Below are 22147 nucleotides of genomic sequence, written 5' to 3'. Positions count from 1 at the left end.
CCTTGGTTGTTCCCATTGCAGTGTTGTGATGGGCATAGTGATAGCATCCTTCTTCCAGATGGGCCTCCCCATCATAACACATGGTCCCACACATAACACCGTGGGGTTTCCCCTTCTACACATGGTGAGTTTGCAGAGCAGGAAGAGACAGTCATACCAGTTCCTCATGGCATACTTCCACTTACTGCTCCTCACCACTGGTGCCAAAAGAAGGATCAGAGTAAATCTAATATGCTCTAGGTTTCTTGCCCACGCACCTTTGCCTCTCTGATGGCTGCAGTGGTCGGCAGAGAGGAGGTTAAATTCTTCTCTGGGGCAGCCTGATAATACCAGGAAAAGCACATTTCTTCCTTGCACCTGTGAGTGCTTCCATGGGCTTTCTGCTGTTTATGGTAGTCACACTGGATCTTTCTCGTGTTGGAAGCTGAACAGCTCTAGCAGCCAGCTGTTCCCTTTGCTCTGCTCATACCTGGCTCCTTCCACAGTCTGGGCAGGGGGTGGATGGAAAATCAGCTTTTTAGGTCAGCATTCGAAAATAACCCACAAAGTCTTCCCTCCCTTCCATGAGGGGAGGGTCCCACTCCCGCCTGCTTGTACTTACTGTTGGCTCACTTACTCAGAGCTCTTACTGGGAATTTGGAGTTCTATTCTAGCAGAGACTAATATCTTCAGCACAGAGCTTTATTTCTTTTTAAAGGGTGTGTAGTGTTACATGTGTGAAAAGGGAGGAGATTCATTAAGTTCTAGGGACAAACCGGTTTAGGTGTTCAGGAGTCTCTGAGGCTGAAAAACCACTTTTGTGGTGTTTCAGGTTAAATTGTGGCTCTGCATAAAAGTCGTGCCAGTTTTTCTACACTGTGAGCTCTCCTTGGGCAAGTGCCGTGGCTGCTGTGGGCAGCACAGTGCAGAGGTGGCTGGAGGGTCCCTGGGTGCCCGGGAGCTGCACACCAGGCTGGCCCAGAGCAGCTGGCCAGACTGGCTCCACAGCTGGTACAGCATCCAGGAGTCAAGGCAGGACAGAAAATGGATGGGCACTGGATAGCAAAAAAGTGGCCATAACACACAGAGTGCTGCAGCACAGAAACTGGTTTATATAGCACACCATCCACTTCTGTGTATGTGTGGCCTGAGAGATTTATACTAATAAACATGCAACTGCCATCTCAATAGTTCCTCCATTTCAAATAAATCCTTGTGAACAGTAGTGAACAGACTTCTCCCTTTCTTCATGCCCAAGAAGAGCATCAGAGACCAGTGTATAAAATGCACTTTTGTGTCATGATCTCTGCAGAGACAGTCTTCCTTTAAGCAGCTGCCAGTGCAGGGCTCGTGATCCTCAGGTGGACGTGGTACAATTAAGGACACACAGTACTCACTACATGTGAGTTAAATGAACTCTTCATGCAGGGAAAACAACCTTGTGGTTTATATTTTACATAAATCTATTTCTGTGTGTTTTACCTTTTTATCCACCTTTTAAAATTTCCTTCTTTTGGCAACACAATTCAAACAGGGAAGGATGTATCAGGACTGGTCTATTGTTTTGTACAACCTTCAGAACAGAACATTACCTTCCACACATTTTAAAACTCTGGATGAATAGCTATTCTATAATTACCATAGTAAGCTGTGAGTTCGGTATAGACAATAGAGACTGTTTTCAGCCAATTAATTCAGTTTCCTGGGTCTTTGCTCTAGTCAGTGCAGAATTGAGGGCTGTCACTGGGGAAGAAAAATCTTGACGATCTTGTGTCTTGCAGATCCTTGAGATACGATACACATGGGCAACATAAGTCATGTTGCACAATGGAAGTGTGCTGTAAAAACAGCATACTTGAAATCTTAGGTTTTGTGTTATTCTAGCTGAGGATTGCAGCAGGTCAATGCAGGGAGAAAAGAAAGTAATGTGTAAAAAGGACTGTTTAGCTAGGGTATTGCATATTACATGGGTTTCTCATGTGGTTGCATAATTCATTTTTGTTCTTATGCATATTTTGTCCTTGTTCGTGTGAACATTTTTTTAATTGGTATATGCAGAGCTGTAGGGAGAGGCTTATTGCTCTGTAATCCACCCCCTTCTCCGGCAGCAACTTATAACACAGAGCACACCTTTCCATGACTGGAGAAAAAGAGTTCTGAGGAAATGCCTGCTCAGGTTGTGGGCTTGCCTCCAGTGCAAAGTTTTTATTTTGAGATGGCATTAGTGAAATCTGAAAGCTGCAATCACTAGTGAATTCTTGAGTGAAAGGGACTGAGTCAGCAGCAGCAGCACAGCATCTGCTGCTTGGCTGAGTGCAGGGAGGTGTATTGTCTAGGGAAGGACAGCACATGATTCATCAGCATCTGCATGCACTTTTGCTTTGTCTATTATATTAAGAGGGCAAAACACTGAGTAAAGGAGATGAGACTTTTAGCTTCAGTAGCCTACCAGCTGATCAAAGGTATCTTTCCTTCTCTGAAGTGGCCTTCTGCTTGTTTTTGGTTATGTTTTGTAGTGATGGATCCAGCTGGAAAGAGCTTTCTGATGGCACAGCTGTGAGTGAAACCAGCACAACATGTTCAGTGTTGAAGACCTCCTGATTTCTCATGGATACAAATTGTCAAAAAATCCCCCTGTTTCATATGAGAACAGATATGATGGATACCAGCATGAAATCAAGGGGAACAGATCTGCTCAGAGAACAGCACTGAATGGGATTGAAGCAGAATCCAGAGCTAGAGCCTACAGCAAGAAACCTCTGGTGAAAACCAGCTCAAGCAGCACTGAAAGCAGCCATGGGAGCCAAGGGAGGCAAGCGAGTCCTGGTTACCACCGTGACCTTCAGGGTTTGTCCACTTTTCATACTTCAGAAGGGGGGTAAGTTTCAGCATCATGCCATGGCTTTGCTTTCTCTTTCTTTTGGTCTTGACAGATAACTAATCATGACTCTAACTCTTAACACCATCTTCCTGTGATCCTTTCTGCTCCCATCCTAGTAACCATTTCCGTTCACTGGATGTCCACATCCAGTGACACATCCATTCACCTTCTGCTAGAGAAAGGGAATTCCATTGGGAATACTGAGATAATGGGAAGTGGCTGAGTGTGGGAAAATATGTTTTACCAATGTGGTCTGTTTGAGAGGCCTTTCTGATGGACTTAGGAAAGCTTAGTTCTAGCACAAGGGAAAAAAAGGGGAAAAGGTATTCCTTTTCTTCAGTTTTAAAATTGCACCCAGCTTCTACTGCCACTTACACACCCAGGTTTTACTGTGGATTCAGCAACATGCAGCTCTAGATGGGTGTTCCTACATGCACTGAGGACGCTTGTTCTCTTAAGGCTGCTCTTGTGGAGTAAGCATGAGAAGGTGCCTGTGCAATTCTGTTTTAAAACAGCTCCAAGCCAGTGGAAGTTCTTGCTGTCACTCCATAAAACGTGCTTGTGCAGCCATGGCTTGCTCAGCACGGAGTACGTGCACGGCGGGGCTGGGGCCGGCTGGGCAGGAAGAGCTGTGTGTACACACCGGCGCTCGGCCATTGTTCTGCAGCTATTTGAGTGCTGCAGATGGACAAAGGAAAGGGGCTCGAGCAGGACTGGAAGCCAGCCCAAGTATGACGATGGTTTACAAGGAAAAGCCCCTTCCTCCTGCTGAGTGGGCTTGAAACTAAAGGCAGGGCAAAACACTGTCGCCTTGGGAGCTTGTCCTCCTACAAAGACCTTCAGTAACATGTGGCAAAGCCATATGTCCCCTTACTCCTGGGCTCGTCTGCTCTTTTCCTTCACATCTTTTCCCCTTGCAAGTCTGTTTGCCTGGAGCAGGAATGGCTGCTGGTTGCCAGTTAAGATAATGGGCCGGAAGAGATGTGAGCCCTCTAAAGCAGTCATAGAACAGCAAGTCCTGGTGAAGGTCTCCAGGTGGAACCGTCCATTCTAGAGAAGCAAGGACAGAACACATGTGTAAAGGTAACTGGGGGGATCCTTTCTGGTGTGTGTTGGATGAAGTAAACTGGACAGCAAAAAAAGTGAGGAAAGATACTGAAAAACAATGAAAGGGAAAACGGTTTTGAAGCAGGGAAAGAGAGTGTGCAGTGGTGCTGGGGAAGCTGGTGCTGAGTTTACAGTGTGGAGAAATACTATTGTGAAGAAGATCTGGCTGTGCAAGGCTGGAAGCTACCGCAGCACTGCTGCTCCTGCACCCTGTTAGAGCCTATGTGGATGCACAGGGGTTTGGAAGGGCTGCTGCCTCCCTGCTTCCAGTTCCTCTGGATGCATCTGCAGGGGCTCACACATCTGCCCTACATCTTGGACATAGCAGTGATATCTGTAATTGCTGGCCTTGGCTAAATACCAAACAATGCTCTCTAACAGTTTAAACATCTCTTTCTAAATGCAAGGGGTGGGACCTTCCAGTGTGCAGCATAGTTGAATATTATATTCTGATTTTTAAAAGTGGCTTTTCCACATAAAATAAGGAACACAACCCTGGAAATGGCTTTGTCACACTTTCATACAAATAGAAATATTTTCTTGCTATTACTGTTACAGCAAATTGATTCCTAGTGAGCCTACTAGGAACTCTCACAAGGCACTAGCAGTTGGGAAAACCTTTGTGTCTTCCCTTTCTTCCATGCCTGGGAGTGTGGAGTGCCTCCAGTGTGGAGTGTGACACAGTGGCCCAGCTGGTCCAGGAAGGGAGGAGGGAAGCCACAGCTGCAGCACGGCAGTACCTTGTGTCAGTTCCTGCGCCCCAGGTGACAGTCCCACTCCACATCCACTCCCAAGTCACAGGCTGTGCCTGTGAGCTGCTCTGAAAAGAAGATACCTGTGATGGCCCAGTTGGGAGTGCTTGGGCCTGTGACAGGTGGTAAACTCCACCAGACATTTTAATATCACTGCTTGGTTTCTGGACTGCTATGGGAAATCAGCTTCTGGTTCCCAGGCTGGGAAGGTACTGCACACTGCAGAGACCTGGGGATGATTTGGGCCCGAAGAGGAGATGACCACCCAGCAAGATACTCTCTGGGCATTGCAGGCTTCCTGCCACCATTTCTGTGCTCCTTTCCCAGTCAGCACAGAGCAGGAGAGGGCCTGAACAGGCTACGTGGGTCCTTCATAGATGGTGTCAGTTCCACAGCAACTCAGAGCATTGCTTAGGTTCCTTGTCCAGGGAATTATCTACACCATACTCTTGTTTTTGTCTTCCACTGATGTAGAAGAACTAATCACCTCCCATACACCATGGAAGTGAGTGTTGTTGCCAGCCTTGTGGCTGCCTTTGCAAGCAGATTTGCAGGGTTTGTGGTGTTTTGTGATGGCAGGGGATAACGCTGTTGTCTCTGCTTATTAAGGTTGTTCTACTAATCAAACCTTGCTGAGGAGCTGCTCCTGCTGCTTGTGAGGGGAGAGATGCCCCAGTGGAATGTTTGTTTCCATCCTGTTGTTCTTCAGGCAAAATGTGAGGGAGCAGATGGTGGGAGGGCTATCCTGGCTTAACTGAGTATTCAGAGGCCACACAGTAAAGGTTTGGAAGAGGAAACAAGTCAAAGAAAATGGGAAAGCTGTTCCTGTAGGTATAGATGAGAGTTCTCTCTTCAGAGAAGGACTCCCTTCTGATTTTGTTCTAAGTAGAGAGAAGAGGCACTTTGCTTAGTTGTTTGTGTGGGAGGTACTATGTTAGTAGCTAGCAAATTTAGCGATAAATAGATATCATCATTAATGAGATTACCTGCTGGAACAATTAAAAAAGTATACTGGTGTTTTCCAGTGCTGGGTCTCAGAAGAGTGTGTGAGGATAGGATCTCAAAATAGAACAGAAACTGCCAGTGTCCAGAACAGCCCTCTGAAAAATTTTCCACCTTGCTGACTTTGTTAACAGTGCTCTTTGTGGGGCACAAAGTCTGCGCCAGTGCCTGCAGTTCATGCAGGATGAGCTACTGAGTGCCCAACACCTTCCACTTGCATGCTGGCAGCCAGCAACAGGGACAGACATTTCCTACAACTCCTGCAGTGGCCTAATTCTGTGAGGTTTGGACTTCGATGCCTGTGCCACGCTCCTTCACTTTTGGCCCCATTATCTGCATCCTGCTGGTCCAGCATCACCCTAAGGGAATTGGGCAGCTTCAACCCACAGCTCTGAGCAAGACAGCTCAGTGAAGTGTGGTCATGCAGCCAGTGCAGGGTAGACTGATGGGCTCATTTCTTGTAAAGACTTAAAATTCACAGAAAGCTAGAAATAGTTTTGGGAATTTAAAACCATTTTAATTAAATTAACTTTATATAGAATCAATTCAAAGCTGTTTATGAGAGGAAATGTGATACTTGTTAGAAGCAGGCCTGTTCATAGTGTTAAAATCCACTTCCTTGATCCACTCTGCCCCTGGAACTAAAATCTCCACAGTTGGTCCCATGGGACTGCTCCATCTTTGGCTCCATCCTCCTCCCAGCTGTCAGGCACTTGTAAGCTGCTGTGTCCAGGTGTGCATTTCTTTGTATGTCAGCACCAGCACATCATGGAGAGAGACACAATTGTGTAGTGGCACAATCAGAGATGAGCTGATGCACAGAGGGGCTGGGGGGTCTCCTCTTTGGTGATATGTTATAGGCACAAAAGACTGCACCATGACTGGTACTCATCATTCAGAGATCTACATTGCTGAGGCTGCAGTGAAGCATTTTAAACTTGGAGTGGCTCTTGGAATTTTCTCCTTCTACCATTTCATTGACTGCAAGACCCAGAAGTGCCACATGTCCTGGAAGGAGGCACTCTCTGCTGCAGTTGTGGCCACAAACAGTGTGGTTGTGCTGTGCTGCCCCACTGCCTCCTGCCTGCCAGGTGTGCCTGCATGCAGGTGTGCAGGAGCTGCTCTTCGTGAGAGCAGAGGAGACTTCAGAAAGGAGCTGTACTGGAGGATCCTTGGAGCATCCCCTTCCCACTGCACAGTGCAGTGTCATCTTCAGAAGCTTACTGGGTTGTTCATAGAGGCTGGCTGTGTAACCACTTCTTGTGCCTTAGCCAGGACTTAGAGAGACAGATACTTTCTCCTATGAATAGATCTTAGAAAGGATCAGGTTTAAAATGCTCTAAAAAATGCCTCCTTTAAATGTCTTTTTTACATTCACCTTGCAGTGATGTCGTAATAGAGGTTACAAGGTGGATTGTATCATGTTCTGAAGTTCATTACTGGAGCCTAGTTATTAACCTTTAAAAATAAATTTAAACTTTCAAACAGCTTTTAATAAATGTAGGGGCTCTCTCTGTTGAGAAGTATTTTGGGTTACTTTGTGGGTTTTTTTAAATGGTAAATTAAGCTTTGCAACATCACTGGACATTTAAAAATCAGAATTTTTAGGTACTTTTCTAAGAGATGCTACTACCTAAGCAGGAATCATCTCAAAGAAGTCTGATGGCCTGTGCTGAGCAAGATGTCAAACTAAATAATTGTAATGGTCTCTTCTGATCTTGGAATCTATGACCATACTTCCAGAAATTTCTGTAAACCCTTTTAAAGTGATGGATAAAATCAATCAGAAAGAGCAACCTGTCCATTTCCTCCTCACTCTTGCTGGACACTGTTTCTCACCTCATTTTGTAAACACAGATACAAATGGTGCCACAGCAGTATGGGGATGAGATGAAAAGGTAGAAGACAGCATTTGTTCAGCTGTGTGTTTCCACATGGAAGTGTTGGTTGTTACTACAATCAGATTCTGATATAGGAGGTGTCCTGTTATATTTCATTGATTAATGAAGACAGCTGTTCCTTCTTGGGGTTCAGCAATCAAACTGTATTTCATGCTTCAGAGGCAGAACATTTTGTTCAAAAGTTCAATCTTAATCCAATTGAATTAATAGGAACAAGATGCTCTTTATCCCAGTCTTGTTTTTAAACTTTTAGACTTATACGATGAAGGCAATATACATAAAAGAAAATTGCTGTGGATCTGGATGGCTTAATTTTCATTCTGAATTTTGACTTCACAAACTCATATTTAAATAGATCATTGTTTTTAGTAAAAAAGAGCCAGATGACAGTGCTTATATACCTTGGGGTGGAGGGAAGAGGAAGAAATTCTTGGGTTCAATCTACATACTTGTCCTATTTCTGTCAATTTTGATTTTTCTTTCCAGTCTTGTGCTGGTGGCAGCCACATAGTGTAAAGGCAGTTATATTGTTGGACACCTTAGGTACAAGAATAGCAGAATGCAATTCAAGTAGAAAATTAATTATTTATATAGAAGGGTACCAATTTTATTCTGCAGGAATGAAACAGTTTATACTTTGTTCAGAACAGACAAAGAACCTATTCTGTTCACATAAATCTGTGTTCTGAATTTCTAATCTGCAATGTGTAATGTCTTTCATATTTCACTAATAGATTCTTTTATTTAAGAATTTTATACTTATTTTAAGTATTGGTTCCATCTTATTCAGAACTGTGTTGATACATTACAATTGTTGTGACATGTGTCATTTAATCCAAAGCATCCTGAGGAAATTTGTTCCCTCAGAAAGATGAACAAGAATCAATTCTGGAACTGACATGTTTAATTTCAGCACTTTTACCTGGATGCAAATCATGTTTCTTACAGACTATATCTTAGGAAATCTTATAATATAGACATCTACCTGGTTTTGCTACCTCTGCTTCTTGGAATCCTGTTAAACTTGAATACCACAGTAGTGTCCTTGAAATCTATAGATTTTGATCTAGTAGGATACAGAAGTAATTCAAGACAGTCACTTCTGGTTTTATAATGGCATCTTAGAATCAGAGGCTGGCCTGGGTTGGAAGGGGCTTTCAAGATCATCTAGTTCCAAGACCCCTGCTGTGGGCAGGGAATTTTCTAATGTCCATCAAGGAGGGCTGTGCATGTTTGCACAGCAAGTAACCATGTGCATTTGTCTCTCTTTCTAACATCTTTGCATAGCTAACATGTCAAAAGAGCTTCTGTCCCTTCCTTTCCCCATGAAAATTGACTGACTTTTAAATCTTCTCATTAAAATTGTCATCTGATTGCTAATAGATTACACAAAACCCATTGGCATAACCATTAATTCACCTCCTAATGGCCTTACCCATGGTGGGAAGAACAGGCACCTGTGCACACTGCCTCTGACACTGCTTTTTTTTTCCAGGGTTTATGACAGGCCTCATTTAGCATGGTCTTCCCAGCCCAAGACTGATAAAGATCTTGCCTACTGGAGAAGACGAGGACAGGACTTCAGTGTGCTACTGGGCTATTCCCAGAAGGCCAGTGTGGAGATGAAAGGCCTTGCTACATCCCCAGGGGCACCCCGGCACCCCAAGGAGAATCAGCTGAAAGTGGAGACAGGTGCAGGGTATGTCAGAAGAAGTGGCCTGCAGGAAAGGTGTGAAGTGCCCAGTGACTGCAAATGGAAAAGTCTGGAAGTAGAAAGCTGGAACCAGCCAAAAAAGGTAGGGAGGCAAATGTCCGAGGGTGACAGGGAGAAGCTGCTTCAAGAGCTGTATTCACTGACCCTGGGAGACAATGTACTCAGCACCCACAGCAGGGGGAAGTCACAGTCATTGCCCAGGGTCCTTTCACCTGAGAGCATGAGGTGCGTGGAAATGCCCTCCCTGTCCAACAGTAACAACTCACTCAGCATCACTAAAACCCCCTCCTATCCGCCAAACAGACCGAGTGTGGAGCCAGCTAAGCACCATGGAACAGGAGGCCATTTCCTTCCCCTGGTGAAGCCCAAGTATGGGAGACCTGTCAAGCCTCCATCCTATGAACTGCAGCGGCAGACTAGGGCACCTGCAGAAACCGTGGGTTGCCAGGACCACTACCAGAAAGAGGAACCCGTCTCCTACTTAGCCAAAGTCAATGAGTCAAGGCAAGATGCTGGCATTCCAGACTCTGGTTTGGAGCCTCCTGTGTACGTACCTCCTCCTTCTTACAAATCCCCACCTCTCCAACACGTGACCCCACGTTCCCCCAGTGAAGTGCCTAACACCAACACATGCGCCAGCAGTGACCCACAGGGTCCTGCAGAGCGGGTTGTCCCCTGCCAACGACCAGCCATGAATACTTTTGAAGTGGGGGGTGACCCTTGCAAAGACAACCATTTTCCTCATGGGAAGCAAAGCCATGCAAGGCGCCCTGCTGACCACCTGCGTTCCGTTCAGTATATTCCCTTTGATGATCCTCGGATACGACATATTAAAATTGCACCACTGGAAGGTCTGCAGGGCAACTCTAACCACACTGAAAATGCATGTCATCCCAGTTCTGGTGCTTTGCAAGAGAGAAATCTTGAAGTACAGTACAACAGTGCCTTTGTGGATGCATCAAACTTGTCCAGTTCTGCAAAGGGAGAAAGAACTTCTGACAGCTCCACCCATAGCAACAGATGGTTGGCACCATCCATCCGAGATCAGGAAAATTGTGCCTTGCCGGACCAAAGAGACAATTGTAGTGCAACTAATCACAGCCCCCGTAACGAAGCCAGCACAGAGTACACGAAAGGCAAACTTTCTGTAAGAAACTCACATATGGACAACACCTGTGAGACTGTTACAAAAGTGAAAAAGTTTGAACCTGGAACTGGGATGCATAGCAAAAAGAGTTCAAAGAAAAAAATGAATGAAACTATATTTTGTTTGGTCTCCATCCCAGTTAAATCAGAATCCAATCTGCCAGATACAGATAGGAACAACAACATAACTCAGAGCCCTGATAAGAAGAGGTTTGATAACAATGGGGCTTTGCAAGAACAAAGTCTCTTAAGTATGTCTTCAACAGACTTGGAGTTACAAGCGCTTACAGGAAGCATGACCAATAAAAATGAGTTACAAAAACAAGAGCTGTGGAGACCAGAAGAGTTCAAACAAATGAATGACCTCAGATTTATTCAGCCTGCAAAACACAGAGAGCTCAAATATTCTGGCTCCTGGCCAGGTGATCAGTACAAAGACCAGCAGACACAGACCAGTTTCTCTGAAGAACCCGAGAGCCCACAATTTTTCCATGGTACAAAGCCTGGGAAGCCTGATAGTAGCAAACCGCTATCTCCCAAACTCCCGGGATGTACAACATCCACAATGGGGGAAAACCAGACAGGGTCACCTTCTGACGGGAGAGGCTGCAGGCAGGGTGGTTACAGTATAAAGGGACAGACACATCTCAGCCAGTCTAGCAACAGTGCATTTTCCAGGACTGCCACCTCAGTCCTTCAGTCTCCCTCCCCAAAATCCCACCAGAGCCAGCCTGTGCCTGTCCAAGAGAGGGAAAATGGCCTTCTTTCTAAGAGAGATGTAGTTAAAGGAGAGCCAGGTGCTCCCTGCAACAGTAAAGAACCGTTTGGGCAGTTCCTGTTGAAACCTGTAAGTCGCCGTCCCTGGGATGCAATAAGTGAGCTAGAAAGTTTTAACAAGGAGCTACAAGGGCAGGAGGAGAGCACAAGCAGTGAAGAAGATTTGGAAAGTGCTACAGCTCCTCTGCAGGCAGGTGCCTTTCAGCAGAAGAGGGAGTCCAGAAATGAGAAATCAAGCCAGGAGCCAAAACGTGGTGGGAAATCAGAAATTGTTCTGTCAGAGGTGCCTGTATTTAGGTCAGGAAGGGTTAAAAGTAAGTCTGAAAGTTGGAGCATGGGGACAGAGCATGGTGGTGAGCTAAGATGCATTGTCTCTCAAGGCTCCTCAAAGCCAGGAGGGAGCAGTGAAGGAGTCAGGTCAGCAGATGGAAGTCTGATGACGGAAATGGGGATGGGGGAAGCTAAGAGCAGAGCAAGCAAACAACCAGTTCACGTGGGCCCTGTCAAACGAGTTTTGTCCAGTAGCCCAAGTAGTTCATGTCACAGTAATCCTTTCAATAACCCTGTCCTGCAGGAGATGAGTGAAGACCAAAATTACCTAGACTTTGTTAAACTGAGCAAAGGTACAACTCCCACAAATGATAGGGTATTAGAGAGAGGGTCAGTAGTACGCTCATCACTAACAAAGAGGAACCAAAGGTGCTCTGAGCCAGATTTGAGGTCAGTGGGACTTGATGTGGCCCCAGAACTTGGTGCTAACAACACTGATCACTCTTTGGATGCAAATGCAGTGGAAATCCCTGTGAATGAGTCATTGCAGGCAAGAGCTGCAAGAATTTTAGGTATAGATATAGCAGTGGAGTCACTCCTTCCAGATGACCATGTTGGACCCCAGAGAGGCACTAGCCCTTCAAATGGTGTTCAGGACTTTGAGTCATCAACAACGGTGAGCACAGTAAGTAACAAAGAAGGAAAAAAAGAAGATTCTTATGAAGGCAGACGAAAGTGTGGCTGGACAGAGAGTGCTCTCTTTGTCAGAGCAGGAGGACGATCTTTATACCTTGATGAATGCCAGGCCACTCACCAGGAAACCAGCGCTAAACCACCAGTAACTGAGCAAGTTCTTGAACAACCTGTGAGTCCCAGCCAAGGTGAGGACCAAAACTTGGTTTGCAAGTCAGCTACTTATCAGCATTCAGAAAAGAGAGTGAGGAGCACCTCAAAAGTGATAGAGACACTCCAAGGCAAGCTGACGTCTCCACCCAGCCGGACTGCCATGGATCGCTTGGTGCGAATGAAAGAAGTTGACTCTGTGTCGCGGATGAGACGCCTGAGCATTAAGAGTGCAGACTCAGGGGAGGAGGTGGATGAGGAGAAGCTGTCGAAGGTACCAGAGGAGAGAGAAGGCAAACTGGCAAGCTCAGGGGCCGTTTCCAAGCGTGTTATCTCTCTCAGTGAAAATGGATGTTTAGGTGGAATTGACAAGAAGAGGATCGACAGAGATTTTTCTTTAGGTAAGACCCTGTTATGGGAGATCCAGATGGGTACTCATTCCTTATATAATGGGCATGATCAGTTTGCTTGCATGCCCACGTAATGCTGCTCAAATAGTAACAGGCTGTAGGTGGTACTATCCTCATCTGGGAGCCACCCACTTTGCTCTCCTTGTGGAAAAGATGAGTGTTCTCTGGTCCCATTTTAGGAACAGTTGCTGTAAAATTCACTTGTGATACGGAAATTCATTCAGAGACTGGAGTGTTCCCTAAGGTCTTATCTCTGTCTAATTGTTTCAGGGAATGGCCAGGCTAAAACAGTGGAGTTCAAAGACATCCACTCTAATGCCAGTGTTTGGGAACGTGTGGTGATTTAATCATAGCTGTTCATTGAATGCCAATTTTTTTCCTTCTCTAATACTTAAGTAGACACATACTATATCACAGTTCAGAAGAAACTAAAAATAAAAATCTGATGTTCTTCTATGAAGCCTCTGGGAAATGGCTGCATATAGGGGCCTGGAAATTCTCTCTCTCTCGTGAATATTTTCCAGATCAGATGTTGAGAATAATTGTTAACCCCAGGACAAATTGAAAGTTGACTTTTTCAGTGAACACCTTTTTTTTCCCCCCTATTTTTTGGTGTTTCTGATCTCTCTGAAACAGGAACTGGGATGAACTTGTGTAGTCCATATGCATCTCCAAAGTAACATGAGCTGTTCCCTCTCTAAAACAGTTTTCATTTAGCATTTTTTGAGCAACTGAAAATAAGTTGTTGCTATAGACCTCTGTAAAGGGATAAATCTCCCAGGCCACCTGCCTAGTCCATTAAATAAATTGGAGTGAGCAAATATATAGTGTGAAAGTTGTTAAATTAGTATTAATCTTCTCCTATTAGTATTAATCTTCTCCTTCCTTTTTACATTCTTTCTGTTATAGTTGGCACTTTACCTTGAAATCTGCACAGGTTATTCATTTAACCTCATTGATATGAATGTGTTTACAGTTTTCCAGTACAGAGGGGCTGAAATTAAATGGATTTTTAATGGAAATTTAAACTGTGTTTATGCATTTCTAACTGAAAAGAAATGCTTGTATGAGTTTTAAGTATTGACCCCTGCAGCCTTGTAGCCTTTTTCTCCATGTCTTCTGTATCCCACATCTTTGTCTCTTTCTGCTCTGAACAGTATTTCTCCATACCAGATTTTTCAAACAGACTGATTCAGCTTTCTTGTATCCATCAGGTCTAGTATGCCCCACATGCATTTCATATGCTTTCCTCCCTTGGGGTTTCTGCTGTAGTGAAGAAAATAACTGTTGTGGTGACATGACTTCAGGGATGTATCAAAACAGATTGTGTGCATTTTATTGGAGAGTTATTCTGCAGTAAATTAGGTCTAAATTTATCCCTCTTGCTGACAATGCCAGGCTTGTATTCTGCAGTGTGTTCCCACTGCAGCAGTTCCCTCAGAGCCGTAACAGCCCTCCCCATGTTTGGATGGCATGAATGTCCCTTCCTGCTGCACATGTCCAGTACTGCAGGGTGACACCCATGGGGTGGGCAGGTGGCTCCTCCAGTGGCCTCTTCCCATCTAAAGAGACCCTGATTTGTTGATGGCCCCAAAAGCTTCACCTTACAGGGGGGCTGTAGATTCATGCCTGATGTTGTTTCTTCCTCTGTAAAGTCTCACTCCAATTTCCACAATAGCTCATTGGTACCGTTGAAAGCCCAAATGAGAGTTAATCCTGGAAAAACATTGTATTTGTTGCTTTCAAAGAGCAAATATTCCATTCTAAAAGGCCACTCTATTTGGAGCGAGGTAGGGTGATGTTGGTCTTATAATTGCAGACTGGGCCTGTCACAGAGGCTGCAGCCCTTAGCAGAAACAGGCTTTCACATGTATAATGTAGCTTGGCAGACGAACAGTCATCTTGGAGTAAGAGCCCTGCCAAAACTGAGTGCAAGAAGCTCATCTTACTATGCAAATACTGCCATTAGGAGAACATCTCCAAGTGTTCCCAAATGCATTGGATGTCTTTTCTCCTTTGCTGTTAGGAGACATGAGACTGCTAATCTGGCTTTGTTTCTGTAAAAAGCATTTTGAATGAGCTTAACCAAATGTTGAATAAACATTTCTGTATCAGTGCTAGAACTTCAATGTCTATCCCTCTCAAAAGGGTGACCCGGCCTGCCAGTCTGGCACTTTTGCATCCTTGGTTTAGGTGCTGAGCGCATGGGTAAGCTTTCAGGGAATATACTGAGCCATGCAGAGGCCCTGTGTCTTGTGGCCTGGTTTTCTCCCTTCCTCCCCACCCCTGTCCTGCCACTCCCTGAAACAGTGAGCACCTGAAATTTTGTGGGGAATTCTGTTAATGTGAATGAGTCTGGCCTTAGGAAAACCAGGTTTCTGAAATGTAAATCCATTTTCATTCTTAGGTCAACCTGTCACAGAACACTTCGGACTTTTACATTCTAACAGTTTGGATGGCACAATATTTATTTACAATCAAAAAAATGTTACTGCTTTAGAGGCATCTTCATACACCATCAGTGCATTAAGCTTAAGAAGATGCAGCATTATCCTAGAGCACACTAGCCCTCAAAAACTTTATTCCTGTTGATTTTTTGCATTCATGTAGTGTCTGTTTGGAAATACCAGAAAAGGCTTAGCAGAAATCATAGGTGTTGCTGGAACAGATGCCTTTCTTGGCTGGACTAGCAGCTTGAGGAAGGTGGGCAAGAGAAGTGATAAAAGATTCTGCACCACAAATTCACCCACTAGGGCCAAATCCAGAAGTCCTTTCTTAGCCAGTTTCCCCCTTGACATGAGTGTGGATGTAGCAGATGGACACTTGCACATAGGAGCAAAAATTTCCCTGGAGGATTTTTAAGCTTTTTATGTTTGAATGAAGACACTCACTCACATCAACACGAAAGTCCTGAGGATGAACGTTTTACTCCAAAGTGTCATATTTATGTGTGGAACTATTTTCATGCTCAGCTGTTTAAAGGCGAGCGCTGTGGGAGTACAGCCTACGGGAGGGACGTTTAAGGTTAGCACAGATCCTCAGGTTGCGTAAGAGCAGGAGCAGCACGCGGCAGCACGGCTGCACTGCCGGTTTGTCCGGGCCCCTCTGCGCCTGCACACTCCTCCCTGGGCAGCTCTGGCTCCTGCACGCCATGACCGTGCACCCCAAGGGCAAGTCAGGTTGTCTGCGTGATGGCACTGGGCAGGCAGACCTCACAGGGCAAAGCCTTTTCATCCCTATCCTGTCCCAGAGTGAGGAGGGTGAAGGAAAAGGCTCATGTCTGCTCAATTTGTGGCCAGCAGTGGGATAAATCCAATTAAAAAATCTGATAGAAGAGTGTCCTCAGGGATTTGGGAAAAGGAAAACCAACCTGTGGTATGTCCTGTGAACTGGCCGGAGGGAGGCTGGAAATGAAGAAGAGTGTTAGTAAGCCAGTCCAGTGCTTTAGTGAATAAGGTTGAAACATGAGCTGCAGTTTTGCAGACTGAAGAGAGACAGACTAACCATAGTGATGCATCGCAGCTGTGCTTTCCTGTTTTCTGTTGAATTAATCTGGAACGAAGGATTTGCAATCAAATGAAAAGACCCTGATGACTGCATGGCATAATTACTCCTTCAGCCAGCCTTACACACCCTGCTAGGATGCTTAAAGCATTTACTGGTCCTTGGTGCTCAGTACAAGGGGGAGCAAATCTTATGTCTTTTTCTTCCTGTCAAAGCACCTGAAAACTGGAAGTAATCACTTAGCATTCAGTGTGCTTGTTCCTACCTACCCAACGCTTTTCCAAATTCTATCTTTGTGCATTTGATCAGAGTTGTTCCCGAATTATACTGGTAAAAATACAGAATTTGGGTCAGGAATGTGATATGTATCTTTAATGCAGCAAGCCCATTATCAGCTTCTCATTTTTTAAATAAAGAAAAGGGAAAAGATGTGTCATTTCCACAACTAGCAATATTGAATAGATTTCACAATACATTATTAATAGTGTTTTCTTGTTTGTTTTGGTTTTTTTTCCAGAGACTTATGACCCCACCAAAGTTGAAAAGGTGTGAGATTAATGAAGAGGAGAATAGAGAAATTTCTGCTCTTCTAAGAATGTTTCACTGATTTTTTTTTTCTGGGTGCTTTTTGTTTGGTTTTTGTTCTTTAATGTTTGGAAATTGTCTCCATTTGTGATGTTCATGGTGTACTGATAATGCCTTTACCACTGCCACTAGGAATCAGCTATTCATGTCTGAAACTGTTGTGGAGACCACAGAAAAATCTGACTTCTGCATTGGAACCATCTGGCTGTGAAGTGTTTAAGACAATACCTACCATTGGCAAAGAGTTTTCATCTGAACTTTATTTCAGTCTTTAGCAAGGATGATGAAATGCTTCAAGTGAGGTGTTACATTGGTGTAAATGTAAACGTGGGAGATTAGTGAAATTATTTTTAAAAGAATGTGAATCTATAAGCTAAACTTCTAAGTATCTACATTCTAAACTTTGTTTAACTTAAGGGATTTTTTGCTATAAATAGAAAGTGCTGCTGCACTGTGTGGGGGAAGGAATGTGAAAGAATGGTAGCAAAGACTGATTGTAAAATTATCTCTGACTTCCAGAGTTTGAATTTACTTGGATTAAGTACTTACTTGCCACCTAGAAAGAAGAAAAACAAAACCCAAAAGCTTCTAAAACATGGAGGACTTTTGTAGTACAGTGTACAGAACATGTAATTATAGTAGCTGGCAACTATGTTTCAAACCAATGCAAAGTATACCACTGGCTGTTTTGCACTCAGTATTACCTATTTTTGTTTTGCTGTTTAGAAATCCTTTATATGAAAGAATAGTAGCTGGTTTAAAATAGCCCATTTTAACAAAGTAACTATATTTCTTGTTACAGAATACTATCTATTTTTCTACGATGTAAACAATTGCTAACAAGTGGCAAGTATAAAGAAGTATTATTATTATTATTATTATTATTATATTTTAAGAAGACTTATTCCTCTGAGTGAAGGTGCCCCAAGCAGATTTCACTTGTATATCTTAATGCACACACCATATTGCCACTTACTCAGTAGTGCTACCTTATTTTGTTCTGAAAAAAACAAAGCCATCTATCTATCTATCTATCTATCTACTACAGGGTTAATTTCTAATTTTTCCCACTCAATCCTTGGATCGTTCTTCTTGGAGCCACTTTCTGAAACACACTGAGAACTCTCCAGGCTGGTGCTGCTGCCATTCCGTTCCAGGGACGCTGATTACCAAAAAGTGGGTTTGGATCTTTGTCCCAGTGTTGCTGAGTGGCTCAGATAAAATACCTGCTTGCTTTCTTATATTTTGTTCCCTTTTACAGATTATGAGTTTGGATTAGGCAAGTGCACAAAAATAAGCAAAACTGGGTTCTTCCCTGAGGTCACCAGGGAAGTCACCAGGTGTTGCTGGGGAGAGGTTGAGGTGTCTTTTTGATGGCATTTAAATACATGGCTTTAAATATGTTTTACCTGCACACACAAATGCATGAATTACAGAATTTATAATAAAGCCTATGCATTCTGCCCTTGATCCTGAATTAGCCTGCTTAGTATCTGTGTCTTAAAAGCCTTTATGTCCATTCCTATATGTTTTTTGTAAGTACCTATGTACTAATATCCTTCTCATGACTTGTTCATGTACTTCACCATTCTATTCTATTGGCCTTTTCTGGGTTTTAGCATAATTTTATTTTTTAAAATCTTGTAATTTCTTAAAATATTTTTTCCTAAGTCTGTAATTTGGAAAGAATGATCGGGAAAAACACTCATCCTATGTTTTGGCAGCAAGAGTTTCTTGTCTGTAACAAATGATTCTGTTACATATGGACTATTTAAAGCTTGCTTGAAAAGAAAATGTGGTGTATAATTTATTTTATTAACTCTTGTGCATGCTGTGTAGCAAAACTTGTTGACAAACTGTTCCTACCACTCTTACTATATTCACCTCTCTTCATCACCGTCTAGAACATCTGAGGACTTGTAAATAGCTAAAAAACATGTTTTTCCCCCGGTACCTCCCCACCTGCCCATAAAAAACAGTTCTGAAAGAACTTCAGCTCTCATCTTCCCCCTTACTAGTGAAGCTGAGATGCATAGTAATTAATTGAAAGTGTAATTTACCCTTGATTGCTGAAGAACTGTAAATTGTCCCATATAAGCTTTCCTGTTACCTTCTCTTCATATCTACATGGAACAAAAGTTTTCTGTGCATTTTATTTTCTTCTGATAGGAATAGGTTAATTGATTCTGCAATGTGTCTGTTTCATCAGTCATGTCAAATAATTTTCCAAAGCACATGAACATCCAAGATGTTTAAAAAAAAGGGGAAAAAAGAGTCAACAGTATTGCAGGGAAAGTTTTATTGGCCAAAACCAAAAAAGTAAAACCAAGAAAGTGGGTAAGTTTTGTTTTGCTGTAGTATGTAACTGACCAGTGGATGAAGGAGCAGAGTTAGCACTTTTAGAAATGGTGTATTCCTCTAACAACACTGGTAGTTTCATTTGATAGTATGATACAGACAACAGAGAAATCCGTAAGGTACAGTTTTCTGAACAGTTTTGCCTCAGTGTTTCTACAGTGTCGGTGCCATGGGTCAGCTATTGGAATGGACTGGATGGTACCATAGCTAAACAGCTTTTGCCAGTTTGCAGTCAACAGAGAGGCCCTTTTACGCCAGACATGGTTAAAAAACTGTAAATGGTGACTGCCAGTGCATGTCTCAATAGGTACATAAAACTGTCTTGGCAACAGCTGTCACTGGTAATGGCAACAGCAGGAGCTCAGGGCTGAGCAGGTGCAGAGATGGGGGATGCACCAGGCTGCTTCCAGTGCCTTGTGTAATGCAAGCACAGTGAAAAGTGGGGAACTCTGCCTTTATTCTAGAGGGAAGAGCAGAGCTAGAACCTCAGAAATTACATTTTTACAACAAGCTGTGTAGCCAGCTCGTGGTGCAGCTATGCTGTTGTAGCTGGGTAAGCTGAGGTTGGGGGAAGATACTCGTTTCATGAGCATTCTCAGAAATTCATGCAAAACCCCTGAAACCTGACATTCATACATTTAAAAACAATGTTTGATAGGCACACTCGGGACCTGGATAGCTAAAAGGGACCTGGATGGCTAAAGAGGACCTGCCATCTCCTTCCCTTTGTCCTGTTGAAATCCAAAAGGGACAGTCACATCCTGAGGGGCTGGTGCCAATATCTGCGACTGGTGGCAGGGAGATAAAGACGAACATGACATTCCAGACTCCTGTCTCCTCTCTAAGGAAGAGAAGCCACCCGTGAATTCCGGGGGTGCTGAACGGCCCGAGCCCCGGTGCGGCAGAGGCAGGGGGAGCGGGATCGGGGCTGGGATGGGGAGCGGGAGCGGGGGCGGGCGGGCTCTGCCCGGGGGTGGCGCATCTGGAGAGGGCAGCGCGCTCCCTCCTGCGGTTCCCGAGCGGCAGCAGAAAGTTGGTTTCCCTGAAGAACCGCTGTTTGCGGGCCCGACGCCATCCTCCTTGCCAGAGTCGTCTGGAACTAGACAAAGTGCGGTCTGAGCAGTCTGTTCAGTGTTTGAAATGCCACCAGCACCACAACTAAAGGAGGGGATGGGAAGGCAAAGGAGGGAAATGCCTCTGAATGACTTGAGACGTCGGTGACAGGAATGCCCAGTGATACAATACACCTGACCAAGCAAGCATCACTCCTCAGATATTAACTCAAGAAGCCCTTCCCAGGCATGAGAAGGGCTGTTGTATTTCATACCACGGTTTGTCTTTATTGAAAACACCAGCATCATGTAGCAAAACCATTAAGTTTTCTTGACTCAGTTCCTGATGTGGGGAGCAAGTCTTTGTACTGAAACATCCAATGACTCCAGGAAAACAGTAAGGACAGCAATGCTTAAATTGGCAAAGTCACAGTATTAACCTCTCACTCTTAGAAAATAACCAGTCCTATGAAGCTTATTTAAGGATAAATATTGGAATTTTGTAAAATATTTCTGTTTAGTATCACCAATCAATATAAATATCTAGAGTCAACATTCTATTGCCTTTGCCACATGGGCAGCCTACTGCATGTTGGTTTTATAGTGCTTGACCTTCTCTTTGGATTAAAATGTTAACATCTTCTTTGCTGCATCCTTTCAAAAGGAAAAAAAAAAAGTGGAGTGATTGGGAGAAATGCAGAAATCAAATGTTCTTGCATTTTAAATTAGAGAAGTTCTTGCAATTGCTAAGTGGGTCCTTTTGTCCAGCTTCAAAATCTGATAGAGGCAAGTACATGTGAGAAATGAATCTTTACTTGGCAGGAGCCTTCAGCTCAAAGAAGATAGACAAAACAGTGCTAAAAGGAATGGAGAGAACTGACAGCTTGTCAGACTTTTGAATGTTTTGTGTAAAGCTGTCCTTTTGGAAGACTTTGGTATTTTCTTGGTTGAGGATCAAACAATCCCCTAATTTCCCTCCACTGGCAATAAGCCACAGTGCTTCAGCCCTAATTTACTGGAGGGTGTTTTAATTACAAGTGAGTCTACAAAATTTAAACTTCCATTCTTCTGCATAATCCAAAATAAGGGTTCAAGCTGAAGATTTAATGAGATGATGACTGTATTGCTGAATTAATTAGAAAAGCTGGAAAATTATGATTTTTTTATTCAAATTTGCATGACAATGTTCACTGTCCCTCCCCTGTGGACTAAATGAAATCTGTTTATCATCAATTCTATTTTCAAAGGAAAAAAAAAATTCAAACAAAGAAAAAGGGAAATCCTGATATCAATAGCAAAGCCCAAACCACAGTGCTACCTCCCACCCATGCTGAAAAATATGTTTGCAATATGGCATGCAGAGCTGCACAGCAGGGAGAGGGTGAAGGGAACCTAAATCAGAATTGACCGACACATGGCTGAGATTAGAAATAGAAATGAAATTTCCCAGCCAAGAGAAACCACAATAGCATACATATTATAAAATGAAGGAGGAACTTTCTACCCTTAACAGCCACAATCTCAGCTTTCTTTAGAGCTCTGGACCAGCAGAGAAAATAATCAGAACCATTCTTAAAGCCATTCCTGACCTGGAAGGAAAACAAGGAGATATATGTGCTAGACAGTGAATCCATGTGTCTTTGTCCTTATACAATAGAGATAATTCTTCACACTGACTTTTAAGATACTGTGGCATTTCTCCAAAACTAATACTATGTCATTGCCTTGGTTTTCTTCTATCACTAGTCCACAGGCAGATTTAGTGGGATAAAAATAGAGGAAATAGATCTAAACATTATAATACTATTTATATGATATCAGAAGATGAATGTGTTTTAAGAATTTTTTTGTATTTTTTTCCCTGCA

At 43.5% G+C, this 22147-nt stretch overlaps 1 protein-coding gene across 4 annotated transcripts in view; it reads left to right on the top strand.

Moving 5' to 3' along the window:
• Window positions 1–18659, top strand: part of JCAD (junctional cadherin 5 associated) — a 59998-nt gene extending 41339 nt beyond the window's left edge. For 3 of the 4 annotated variants that reach the window (XM_083878485.1, XM_083878486.1, XM_083878484.1), the window contains 2 exons: window positions 2496–2857; window positions 9118–12871. In XM_083878485.1, the coding sequence (XP_083734611.1) occupies window positions 2556–2857; window positions 9118–12856 (4041 nt within the window). In that variant the 5' untranslated portion in view covers window positions 2496–2555 and the 3' untranslated portion in view covers window positions 12857–12871. Of the gene's footprint in view, window positions 1–2495; window positions 2858–9117; window positions 12872–16803 lie in introns of those variants that run through there. The other variant, XM_083878487.1, reaches the window with a different exon arrangement.
• The last annotated feature ends 3488 nt before the right edge of the window (window positions 18660–22147 follow it).

The sequence above is a fragment of the Zosterops lateralis genome, assembly GCF_965231275.1.
Source record: "Zosterops lateralis genome assembly, chromosome: 1".
Lineage (NCBI taxonomy): Eukaryota > Metazoa > Chordata > Aves > Passeriformes > Zosteropidae > Zosterops > Zosterops lateralis.
This window is presented reverse-complemented; position numbering and strand designations above follow the sequence as displayed.